Here is a 12,725-nt window from a genome sequence, read left to right as displayed (position 1 = left end):
CAATGTTCCTGGCCTAGACCATTCATTAGGACTGGAAAGGAAGGAGCAGAAGCCAGAGTAAGACGGTGAGGGGAAGGGGAAGAGAACAAACTGCAGGTGATAGGTGAAACCAGGTGAGGAGGATGGTGGTTTAGGGAGGATGAAGTGAGAAGCGTGGAGGTGATAGGTGGAAAAGGCAAAGGGCTCTGGAGGAAGGAACCTGATATGAGAGGATGTTGGACCATTGGAGAAAAGGAAGGGTGGTAGTGCACCGGAGGGGGGTGATTGGCAGGTGAGGAGAAGAGAAAACGGGTAAGAGGGCAACCAGAATGGGAAATGGAAAACAAAGAGGAGCGGGAGGAGGGAGAAATTTCCACTAGTTGGAGTAATCGATGTTCATGCCATGAGTTGGAGGATATCCAGACAGAAAATGTGGTTTTGCTCCTTTAACCTGAGTTTGGCCTCATTGTGACAGTAGAGGAGGCTATGAACCAACATGTCGGAATGGGACATAAAATGGAAATGGATGCCCACTGCGAAATTCTGCCTTTTGTGTGCACAGAGTGAAGGTGCTCAATGAAATGGTTCCCCACTCTACATGGCGTCTCACAGGTGAAGTGTTGGCTCACCTGGAATGATTGTTTGGTCCTCTGAGTCAAGGTGAGGGAGGAGGCTTGTCCCACTTGCAGGGATAAATGGTCTTTATGCGATGGAGGGGAGTGAGGAGGTTTGACCCACTTGCAGGGATAAATGGTCTTTATGCGATGGAGGGGAGTGAGGAGGTTTGACCCACTTGCAAGGATAAATGGTCTTTACATGATTCCTTTGTTTTCTCATCCCTCCCTACTGATCTCTCTCCAGTCACTTACCTTCTTTGCAAGCATTGACTGTTTCTTTCTCTCCTTACTGCTGCCTGACCTGCTGAGTTTCTCTAGCACTTTAGGTGTGCTCCTGAAAGACAGAACCTCCAGATCCACCTGCTCCTGTTTTTGCTCAATCTTCCATTGCCTCGCCCTTCCCCTGTAGCCTTCATCACCCATTTTCATCCCCGTTTCCCTCATGGTTCTATCGAACTACTACCCACACACTTCACCCACTGTTTCCCTTCTCCCCTGTGGTTCTAACTGCCCTTCACCTCTCCTCTAATAGTTGTCATGATCATCTCCTCTACTTATCAGATTCCAGTATTGGTAGCCTTTGCGTCCCCACTTACCACCCTTCCGCCTCCACCTCCACCTCCACCTTCATGCCCCTGTCTCCCTGGCCGTAGCTCTGTCTGCCCTTCTACTTGTTTATTCCATCTATCACCCACCCGCTTCTGTACTCAAGCTCTAGCACTCCACAAATCCACCTGGCTATCTCTGTCCGCTACCCTCAGCCCTACTCACCTACTAGCACCTGCCCCACTGCTCCGTGTCTCTCCGTCTCCTCTTTTGACTGTCTATCTTCCCCCTCTACCCTCAGTTCTGAAAGAGTCATAGGGCACTGCAGCACAGAAACAAGCCCTTCAGCCTCTCTATTCTGTGGTGAACTGTTATCCTGCCTGGTCCCATTGACCTGCACCCAGAAGATAAATCTCCATACCCCTCCCATCCATACTTCACACTTATGTTGCATTCAAGCTTCCTCTGACAACTTATTTCACTCTCTATCCACCCACTCTCTGCGTGAAGAAGTTCCTCCTCAGGTTCCCCTTGTGTATTTCTCCTTTAACCTATGATCTCTGCTTCTCCCTTCACCTGACCTCGGTGGAAAATTCCTGAATGTATTAACTCCTCGTGATTTTCTCTACCTCTATCAAAACTCCCCTTTTTCTCCTACGCTCCAGGAACTGAAGTCTTAACCTATTCACCCTTCCCCTATAACTCAGGTCTTTGAGTCCAGACAACATCCTTGTAAGTTTTCTCTGTCAACAGCTGAAACAACTTCAACATAGCATCTAACTCCTGTACTCAATATTCTGATTTATGAAGGCCAATATGCCAAAAGCTCACTTTACTACTGTATCTACTTGTGAGGGCACTTCAAGGAATTATGGGTCTATATTCGAGATGCAGGTCATTAGCAATTCCTGTCCTGCAAAGATCCTAATCAATCGTATGCTTTTCCAGCAAATCATAAACACAAAAGACCCACAGACACTGAAATTCCAGAGAAGCACACAAAAATGCCAGCAACATCGTTGGGAAAGAATGAAGAGTCAATGTTTCGGGTTAAGTCCTGGTGAAGGATCTCGGCCCGAATCATTGACTGTTTGTTCCCCTCAATAGATGCTGCCTGACCTTCTGAGCTCCTCCAGCATTTTGTGCGTGGTGCTCTTCATGCAGTTAGTTTTTTTGCTGAAGATGTTACTGCCTGTGCAGTGACCATTTCCACAATCACCAAAGTAAATTGGTGCTTTTAGATGCACTTTACAACTTTTATTTATTAGCCACTGAAAACAAGGAGTACCCCTCAACAGTTAAGCAGAGACACAACTAAATCAGTTCCCATTGGGCTACGATATTTCACTTTTCTACCCTCTTTAAAGCCTTGATTCTTCTGTATAAGCATCACTCTGTGTTCTCTCAATAGATCACAAAGCTTTATGTTATGTAGGCCAGCACCAGATGCTTTGATGTCTGACAGATTGAACTCTTTGTAGCTATCACTGCGTGAGGTCACTTAGGAAGTAAGGTTCCTAAGGTGCATTACAATATGTATGAGGTAACTGCAGATGCTGGAGAATGCTACATCCATCTCTCCCTATGGTTTCCCTTAACTCCAAGGCAAACTTTTCTGCAGTTGGTTATTGGATGTCATGGAGAGAGATACTTTTAAGGTCTGATTGCCTCAAAAGCAGGCGTTCAGGCATCAGCTGTAAGATGTCCCGGTTTAGTGCAGTGTTCAAAATGCACCGGAATTATCTGTGATGTATTTTGCTCAGTTCAGTAATTTTTTTCAGTAATTTCTTTTTGGAGATCAAAGTGGACCATGTGAAACACATGTTTGGAAAGCCAAAGGGAAGTGAAACCCTATTCCTAGACACGCCAATGGAAATTAAATGTCTTTATAAAATGTAATACAGAATCAGAGTGATTTATTGAAATATATATTCACTATGAAAGGATTAAATCAGGCTGAAGGTAAGACCACCTTTCCAAGTACAGAATAAGTGTACTCAGTCCAGATCAGCTACTCGGATTCAAAGGTTCATTGTAGTGAAGGTGTAATACAAGAGAAATGAAGCAAGAGGTATGTTTCTATAATGGAAAATATTTGAGGTGTTAGAGATTTAAAGAAAATCATGCTTTGAGCAAATATGTAGACTGTGGAAACCTTTGATGTTTGAGTGTACTTACTTATTTGTTGCAAGAAAAATTCTCTATTCCTATCCAGAAGGCAAACTTGTCCTTTGATAGCGTTCCATACCTAACATCTTTACTTTGACACTTTACCTCAGTATTCGATATTGAAATTTTCCCATGGTGGTGGCGGGAATTATTCTTTGTAAAATTGTATTGCTTATCCAAATAAAACTAAAATACATTGAAGTAAAGGTCATTGTGTAAAGGTACCTTCAGAGGAATGAGCGAGGAGCTGGCCAAGGTTGACTGGAAGGGGACTCTAGCAGAGATGATGGTAGAGTAGCAGTGGCTGGAGTTTGTGGGAGTACTTCACGGGACACCGAATTATTTAACCCCAATGAAGGAGGATGAAGCAACTGTGGCTGACAAGGGAAGTCAAAAACAGCATAAAAGCAAAAGATGGGAATACAATACTGCAAAATAAAAACAGTGGGAACCTGGAGGATTGGAAAGCTTATAAAAAACTAACAGAAGGCAGTTAAAATCCACTAAGGAGAGAAAAGATGAAATATAAATGCAACTAGCCAATTATATAGAAGAGGATATCGAAAGGATTTTTCAGTTATATAAATAGAGGCAAAAATTGACTTTGGATGCTGGAAATGACACTGGAGTGGTAGTAATGGGAACAAAGAAATGGTGGATGAACTGAATTAATAATTTGCATTAGTCTTCACTATGGAAGACATCAGCAGTATGCCAGAAATTTGAGCATGTCTGGGGCAGAAGTGACTGTAGTTGCGATTACTAACGAAAAGTGGTTGGGAAGCTGAAAGGTCCGAAAGTGGATAAGTCCCGTTGACCAGATGGACTCCAGCTCAGGGCTGGAAAATTATAAATGCCACACCTCTCTTTAAGAGGAAGGCAAAAGAGAGAAAATTATAGGCCAGGATGCCTTACTCTAGTGTTCAGCAAGATTTTAAAGTCCATTATTAAGGATAAAGTTTGAGGCACTTGGAGGCATACAATAAAATAGGCCAAAGTCAGCATGGCTTCCTTAAAGGGAGAATTTGCCTATCAAGTCTGATGCTGTTCTTTGAGGAAGTAACACACAGGATTGATAAAAGTAAGTCAGTGGATGTTGTTTGTTGGTGGTTAGAGCCATAGGGTCACAGAAAACTACAGTAGGCCCTTTGGCCCATGCAGTCTGTGTTGCACATTTAAACTGCCCAGTCCCATCCACCTACACCTGGACCATAGCCCTCCTTACCCTCCCATCCATGTACCTGTCTAAACTTCTCTTGAATGTTGAAATCACAATAGCATCCACCACTTGTGCTGGCAGCTCATTTCACACTCACACCACTCTCTGAGTGTAGAAGTTTCCCCTCATGTTCCCCTTAAAGTTTTCATTTTTCAAAGTTCTGAAGGCTTTTGATAAGGTGCCACAGGTGAAGTTGATATTACAAGAAAGATACTAGCATAGATATAAGATTGGCTGGCGGGAGGCAAAGAGTAGGAATAAAGGAGGTCTTTTCCAGTTGGCTTCTGGTGGCTAGTGGTATTCCGCAGTGGGTGGTGTTGAGTTCACAGATAATGTAAGGATAGGTGGAGGGGCAGATAGTGTTGAGGAAGCAGGGAGTTTGCAGAAGGATTTGGATAGGTTGGGAGACTGGGCAAAGAAGTGGCAGGTGAAATACGGTATAGGGAAGGGTATGGTCATGCACTTTAGTAGAAGGAATAAAGGCATAGACTATTTTCTAAATGTGGATAGAGTTCAGAAATCAGAGCTGCAAAGGGACATGAGAGCCCTTGTGCGGAATTCACTAAAGGTTAACTCCACTAATAATGGAATGTTAGCATTCATTTCGAGAGGACTGGAACACAGGAGCAAAGATGTAATGCTGAGGTTTTACAAGATATTGCTCAGCCCACCTTTGGAGTACCATGAGCAGTCTTGGGCCTCTATCTAAGGTAGGATGTGGAGACATTTCGGATAAGATATATGAGATTGATTCTGGGAATGAAAGGGTTAATGTATGAGGAGCGATGGGCGTCTCATTCAAATCTACCGAACATTGAAAGGCCTGACCTGGATTAGACCATAAAACCATAAGTCACAGGAGCAGAATTATGCCATTCAGCCCATTTAGCCTGCTCTGCCATTCCATCATGACTGATCCTGGATCCCACTCAACCCCATACTCCTGTCTTCTCGCCATATCCCTTGATGCCTCGACCAATCAGGAAACAATCAACTTCCGCCTTAAATATACCCATGGACTTAGCCTCCATCACAGTCTGTGGTGGAGTATTCCACAGATTCACTTCTCTCTGGCTAAAAAAATTCCTCCTTACCTCTGTTCTAAAAAGACACCCATCAGTTTTGAGGCTGTGCCCTCTAGTTCTGGATACCGCCACCAAGGGAAACATTCTCTCCACATCCACCCTATCAATTTCTTTAAACCTTGATAGGTTTCAAAAAGATCCCCTGCGTTCTTCTAAATTTCCCTGAGTACAGGTCCAAAGGCTGCCAAATGCTCCTCATATGTTAACCCCTTCAATCCTAGAATCATCCTTGTGAACCTCCTCGAGACTCTCTCCAAGGATAACACTTCCTTTCTGAGATATGGGGCCCAAAACTGTTGATAATACTCCAACAGGAGTTTGTACGCTCTCCCCATGACTGCGTAGATATTTTGCAGGTGCTCCAGTTTCCTCCCACAGTCCAGAATGAACCAGTTAGTAGGTTTATTGGTCTTTGTAATTTGTCCTGTGATTAGGCTAGGGTTAAATAGTTGGATTGCAGGGTGACTTGGCTCATTGGGCCAGAGGACTTGTTCTGCACTGTATCTCTAAATAAATACTAAATAAAATATTTTCAAGAAGTTCTACAAAACAGCTTGTTGTGTTCATTTACATAAATTATATTCATTAAATTGCTGCTTCTAGTCGTGTTTTCTTTGAGTAACTTTGTTGCAATCTTTTACAGAAGGAGCTAAAGATCATTCATCACGCTGACCATACGCTTTCCAGTTTCTGCAAGTGGCAAAAGAACATCAATCCTAAAAGTGACTCCAGCCCAAATCATCATGATGTGGCCGTGTTGTTGACTCGGTTAGTTTTTTTTCAAATAAATTATAATAGAAAATCAAACTCAGTAGACGAATAGCACAAAGGGCTGGATTTTTTAAAGAGAAAATTGCTTTGTGTATTATTGGTATCACAACCAGCAAGGGTAATAGTGCAGTGCAGGAGTTACCAACCTGAGGTTCACAGACCCCTGGGTTAATAGTACTGGTCCATGGCATAAAAAAGGTTGAGAGCCTCTGGTGTAGAGGATGGGGCCCTACAGCTTGCCTTCATACAGGCAGGTTGCTTGGTGGGGGGGCACTTCCATATTTTCCTGCTGGACCAATGCAAATTCCAGGTTCACTGTCAGCAGGTAAACTTGCATGATTCCGGTATCTAAAAACAAAGGATGCTTATATATTATCCTTCTCCTTCAAGCTTATTCATGTCCAGATCTAAACTACCTCCAGTACTCCACCTCCTTCACGCATGCACATGCACCAACACACTATCCACTGAAAGAGTGGGAGAAGGACTTTGGTTTGCTCCCAACCGTGGTGCCCAGAAGTCCTAGTTTTGCTGATGTTCTGCAGGTGAATTTTAAGTAACTGAAAAGTGGCGTACATTACATACTATAGAACATAGAACAGAACAGCCCTTGCCAAAACGCCGTAAGTAACCACATCCACTGCTTTACCTTCATCGATTTGTTTTGTCACCTTTTTAGATTACTACAAAGACAGTATAAATTAAATACTCCTGCTAGGTAGAGCTGAATGAGGTATAGAATTGTGTGGGTGGTGGGGTGGAGATACGTCTCTACCAAGGGAGGTGTAAGGCACTCCTTCCCTCTGTTAGCCTGCAGGCCACCCTTGAACAAGGTGTAGCACCTGCTTAGCCTCCCGATCAGGGTCACGTGAACCATGGGAGCTGGTGGTGGATGGTCGTATGAGCACATCAGAAGTCCTGGTTACGTAACCAGTGACGCTGGGCAGACAATCTCTGAAGGATATTGATAATGGCTGGGGTCACCCATCTTGTAAAGGCACTGCCCAGAAGCAAACCACTTCTGTAGAAAAATTTGCCAAGAACAATCATGGTCATGGAAAGATCGTGATTACCTATGTCATACAACAAGGTACGTAGTGAACAAACAAGTGATAGAATCATGGAAATTAATGGTGTGGGAAGAGGCCATCATGCCCATAAGTTTATACTATAGGTACATTGACTTAAGATTTCAACTGTTTCCCCATGTTAGGTCCATGGCAGTGCAGAGTGCATGTCTCCATGTGGTACGTGCGTACTGCTTGAATATCACAAGGATTTCTGTTGTTTCAAGCAATGTATCACTGTCCAGTGAGTGAAATAATTTTCCAACAGGGATGGAGAAGCAAGAAGTTAAGGATCATTTTATTTATTTTTTTTTATTATCAAAATATAAACTCTGAAATACCTCTTCTCCGAGTAGCCATGAAACCAAAAACGAAAAGAAAAGCAGCACAATCAACCCTCAAATCCCACCTCCCACACAAAAACAAGAACAAAATGGAACCAGCGCATCAACCCTCAAATCCCTCCTCCCACACAAAAGAAGAACAAAAATGGAACAAACACCGACCCGCAGATCCCTCCTCCCGCGCAAAAAAATTGAGAAAGATTGGGCAAAAAACACAGAATGTTAAAAACTATAAGACTGAAAAAAAGTCTGTAATCCAAGTCCACATCCAAAATGCGGAAAAGCTGGGCACCATTCTCCAGGCATCGCGGCACGCTTTCCTCTCTCCCCAGCTGAGTGATCAAAAGGCAGGAAGCCAGTGCATGCGATAGGCGGATATGTTAGTGTCTTTTAAGAGACTTTTGGATAGGTACATGGAGCTCAGAAAAATGGGCTATTGGTAAGCCTAGTAACTTCTAAAGTAGGGACATGTTTGGCACAACTTTGTGGGCCAAAGGGCCTGTATTGTGTTGTAGGTTTTCTATGTTTCTATGTCCTTACCTTAGAACTACCTAGGCTTTATCCATATCCCTCTATATTCTTCTAAGCTCCATGTTGCTATCCAGGAGTTTCTTAAAAGATCCTATCGTTTCTGCCTCCACCACTGCTGCCGGCAGCCCATTCCATACACTCACCACTCTCTACGTATAAAACTTACCCCGACATTTCCTCTGTACCTACTTCCAAGCACCTTAAACCTGTACCCTCTTGTGGCAGCCATTTCAGCTCTGGGAAAAAGCCTCTGACTATCCACATGATCAATGCCTCTCATCATTTTATACACCTGTATCAAGTTATCTCTCATTCTCCATCGCCCCAAGAAGAAAAGGCTTTGTTCACTCAACCTGTTTTTATAAGGCATGTTCCCCAATCCAGGCAACATTCTTGTAAATCTCCCCTGCACCCTTTCTATGGTTTCCGTATCCTTCCTATAGTGAGGTGACCAGAATTGAGCACAGTACTCCAAGTGGGGTCTGACCAGGGTCCTATATAGCTGCAACATTACCTCTCAGCTCCTAAGTTCAATTCCATGATTGATGAAGGCCAATACACCGTCTTAACCACAGAGTTTTACAACACTGAATCACGGTTGGCTTTTCTTTACACTGATCAACAGAAAAAGGCTCTTTCGTGTCAAAGTGAAATAATCTCTTCAAAGTGATCTAAATTAATTATTAATATAAAACAAAAAAAAATAAATGATTGCATATGTATTCACCCCTTCAAATCAGACACGCCAATTGGTTCAACCAATTTAGAGGTCACGTTATTGGTTAAATGGAGATCACCTGTGTGCAGTTAAAGTGTTTCAACTGATTGTAGTAAAAATACACCTGTATCTGCAAGGTCTAACCGCAGTGAATCAGTACCCTGGTGACTACTACATGGTAAAGACAAAAGAGCTCTCCAAGCACCTCTGCGGAAAAGGTTATCGAAAAGCACAAGTCAGGAGGTGGATACAAGAAAATTTCCAAGTCACTGAATATCCCTTGGAGTACAGTTAAGTGAATCATTGAGAAATTGAAAGAATATGGCACAGCTTTAAATCTGCCTAAAGCAGACCATCCTCAAAAACTGAGTGACCGTGCAAGAAGGGAACTACTGAGGGAAGCCCCCAACAGACCTATGATAACGCTAGAGGAGTAGATGGGAAAGACTGCGTATACAACGACTGTTGCCCGGGTGCTTCACTAGTCGCTGCTTTGTGGGTGAGTGGCAAAGAGAAAGCAATTGTTGAAAAAAAAAGCTCACATGAAATCTTGGCCAGAGTTTGCCGGAAGTCATGTGGGAGACTGTGAAGTCAGCTGGAAGAAGATTCTGATGAAACCACCAAAATTTTGCTTTTTGGCCGTCAGACTAAACGCTATGTTTGGCATAAGCCAAGCACCACACAGTCAAAAACACACCATCTCTACTGTGAAGCATGGTGGTGGCTACATCATGCTGTGGGAATGCTTCACTGCAGCAGGCCCGGGAAGGTTTATGAAGGTAGAGGGTAAAATGAATGCAGCATACTACAGGAAAACCCTGCAGGAAAACCTAATGCAGTCTACAAGAGAACCATAACTTAGGAGGATTTTTTTCACATCAAGACAATGACCCTAGGCATAAAGCCATAACTACACAGGAACGGCTTAATGACAATAAAGTTAATGTCCTAGAGTGGCCAAGTGAAAGTCTAGACCTCAATCGGATTGGAATTTATGACTGGACATAAAAAGGGCTGTTCTCTCATTATCCCCATGCAATCTGACAGGACTTGAGCAGTTTTGTAAAGAAGAATGGGGAAAATTTGCATTGTCCAGATGTGCTGTGCAAAGCTGATAGAGACCTATCACACAGACTCAAGGCTGTAATTGCTGCCAAAGGTGCATCTACTAAATACTAACTTACAGGGGTGAGTAATTATGCAATCAATTATTTTGTGTTAAAGAATTGTAATTAACTTAGACCAATTAGTAGAAGTTTGTTATCACTTTGACATGAGTCGTTTTCTGTTGGTCCGTGTCAAAAAAGCCAAATTAAATCCACTGTAATTCAATGTTATAAAACAATAAAATATGGAATCTTCCAAGGAAGATGAATATTTTTCATAGGTACTGTATATACAGTAGTAATTTACAGTTTTACTTTGTATTGCACTGTACTGCTGCCACATAACAGAAAAATTCACAACATATTCCAGTGATATTAAACCTGATTTTGATCCCATCTGGCACCAACAATCATTCTAAGGTCAAAATCACTTAATCGCCCTTCTTCCCTGTTCTGGTGTTTGGTCTGAAAAACAACTGAACCTCTTGACGCTGCCTGCAAGCTTTCATCCAGACATGGTCTAGAGGTTTGGACATTCAGCAGTTTCTTAGACTTTCTACCATCAGATGGGAAATTCCAATGCACAAGAACAAGAATGGTCAGGATGGGAAACAGTTTCTTACCTGGAGCTTCTGAACTCCCTGCCACATTACATTCGAAGTGTCACTGGTTAATCTGTGCTTTACAATATTTAATCTCTGTGCTTTAGTTTGTTTTTTCATCTGTAGGTTTTATCCTTACTTGTATAAGTAGTTGTGTGTTATGTGTTTTACACCCTGGTTCAGAGAAAATGTCTTGCTTGATAGTATACACATATATATAGTTAAATGGCAAACTTGACATGACCTGACTTGAGTTGCTGCCATATGATTGGCTGATTAGAAATTTGTGTTAACTAGCTGGTGTACAGTTTTACCAAATAAAGTGGCTACTGAGTGTAAAATGTTTGTGTTATGTCTCTGAACGCTTTTAATATAACAATGTGTTACATTAAAAATTGAAAAAAAATATTTTCCTAACTATTTCTGCTTGATGCATAAGATGATTTTGAATTATTCTGTTGAAAAAAGTGAAGTTAATAGAAGAAATATGGTATGTGTTTTGTTTACACGGTTACATTCCAGTTAATGCTGATAAAATTGGCAGCATATAGTGGCATAAAAATCTACAGAAGTACTTGTGCGTTTTCAAGTCATAGCATCTGAGGACAAGTTGGCTGATTTTTAAGTGAGCTAACTACCTTTTGTTTGTAGGAAGGATCTCTGTGCTGGGATGAATCGTCCTTGTGAAACGTTAGGGCTGTCTCATGTCTCAGGAATGTGCCAACCACATCGAAGCTGTAATATTAATGAGGATTCTGGCTTGCCAGTCGCATTCACCATCGCACATGAGATTGGCCACAGGTATCTCTTCTCTTATAAAGCAGTGTGTGTAATTATGTACAGATTTCATTTCAGCTATGTAGATTTGCCACTACAGGATTAGTTAGAATTATTTGAATAAGCTTCTCTCCATCGAGAGCCTCTCCACTGTACTGCAGCTGCTGAAGATTAAAATTACCTTGCATTTTCATCACTGGTTGTTAGCCAGTATCAAGCACTGTGCCGTGACATTAGGAGAGCAAAAAGTTGAACCAACTTAAGTAGTCACACCTTGGTGTGCTGGCAGTTAACTGTATCACAAAGCTGCCTCTAAGGGGAAGGGGTTTGTACGTTCTTCCTATGACCACGTGGGTTTTCTCCAGGTGATCCAGTTTCCTCCCATGGTGCAAGGTGTATTAGTTGTCAGGTTAATTGGTGGTTGTGTTAAATCAGGGGATAGCTGGCCGGAGTGGTTCGAAGGGCTGGAAGGGTCTATTCCTCGCTGTATCTCAATGAATAAATAAAGAAAAAGAATCAGAGGGTGCAATAGAAGATCAAGAATCAACTTTATTCACCAAATACATTTAAATGTACTATGAATTTGCTGTGCTGTGTTGGTGTGACATGCAACAAAAACAACAACAGTCAACAATTATAAGAATAAAAAATTATCTAAAAATAATCTGTAGAGATGAAATTGTGCATGCATGTGCGTCATGTATTTACAATGTAAACAGCATTATAAAAGAGTGGTTTGAAGTAGTGCAGTGATGGCAGTAGTAGATAGAGGAGTGTGTGGTTGGAATGATTGATCAGATTTACTACCTGGGTAAAGAAGCTTTTAAGATGGTGTGAAGTTTTTATTTTAATAGCCCTGTACTGCTTCCCAGATAGGATCTTTTGGAAAAGGCAGCTTGTCGGGTTGTTAGTGTCGGCAATGTTTTTTCTCTGCCTGATTTTTTGTTTCGGCCACATTCTCTACAAGTGCAGTGAGCAGCTTTGATATGGTTATACAAAATAGTGAGGGATGTAGATAGGGTAAATGCTAGCAGAGCTTGCGTGAGACTAGAACTACAGGTCATGGGTAAATGGTGAAATATTTAAGGGGAACATGAGGGGAGGCTTCTTCACTCAAATGTTGGTGAGAATGTGGAACAAGCTGCCAGTAGAAGTGGTAGACGCAGGTTTGAATTCAACATTTTGAAAGATATT

The 12,725-nt window shown here is 42.1% G+C and overlaps 1 protein-coding gene across 2 annotated transcripts in view; it reads left to right on the top strand.

Annotated features, from left to right (window-relative positions):
• Positions 1–12,725, top strand: part of LOC140194909 (A disintegrin and metalloproteinase with thrombospondin motifs 12-like) — a 688,485-nt gene that overhangs the window by 253,811 nt on the left and 421,949 nt on the right. For both annotated transcript variants that reach the window (XM_072252276.1, XM_072252277.1), the window contains exons 6-7: positions 6,259–6,383; positions 11,406–11,555. In XM_072252276.1, the coding sequence (XP_072108377.1) occupies positions 6,259–6,383; positions 11,406–11,555 (275 nt within the window). The remainder of the gene's footprint in view (positions 1–6,258; positions 6,384–11,405; positions 11,556–12,725) is intronic.

Source organism: Mobula birostris, chromosome 3 (genome assembly GCF_030028105.1).
Source record: "Mobula birostris isolate sMobBir1 chromosome 3, sMobBir1.hap1, whole genome shotgun sequence".
Classification (NCBI taxonomy): domain Eukaryota; kingdom Metazoa; phylum Chordata; class Chondrichthyes; order Myliobatiformes; family Myliobatidae; genus Mobula; species Mobula birostris.
The sequence above is the reverse complement of the archived record's forward strand: the minus strand, read 5'-3'. Positions and strand labels throughout refer to the sequence as shown.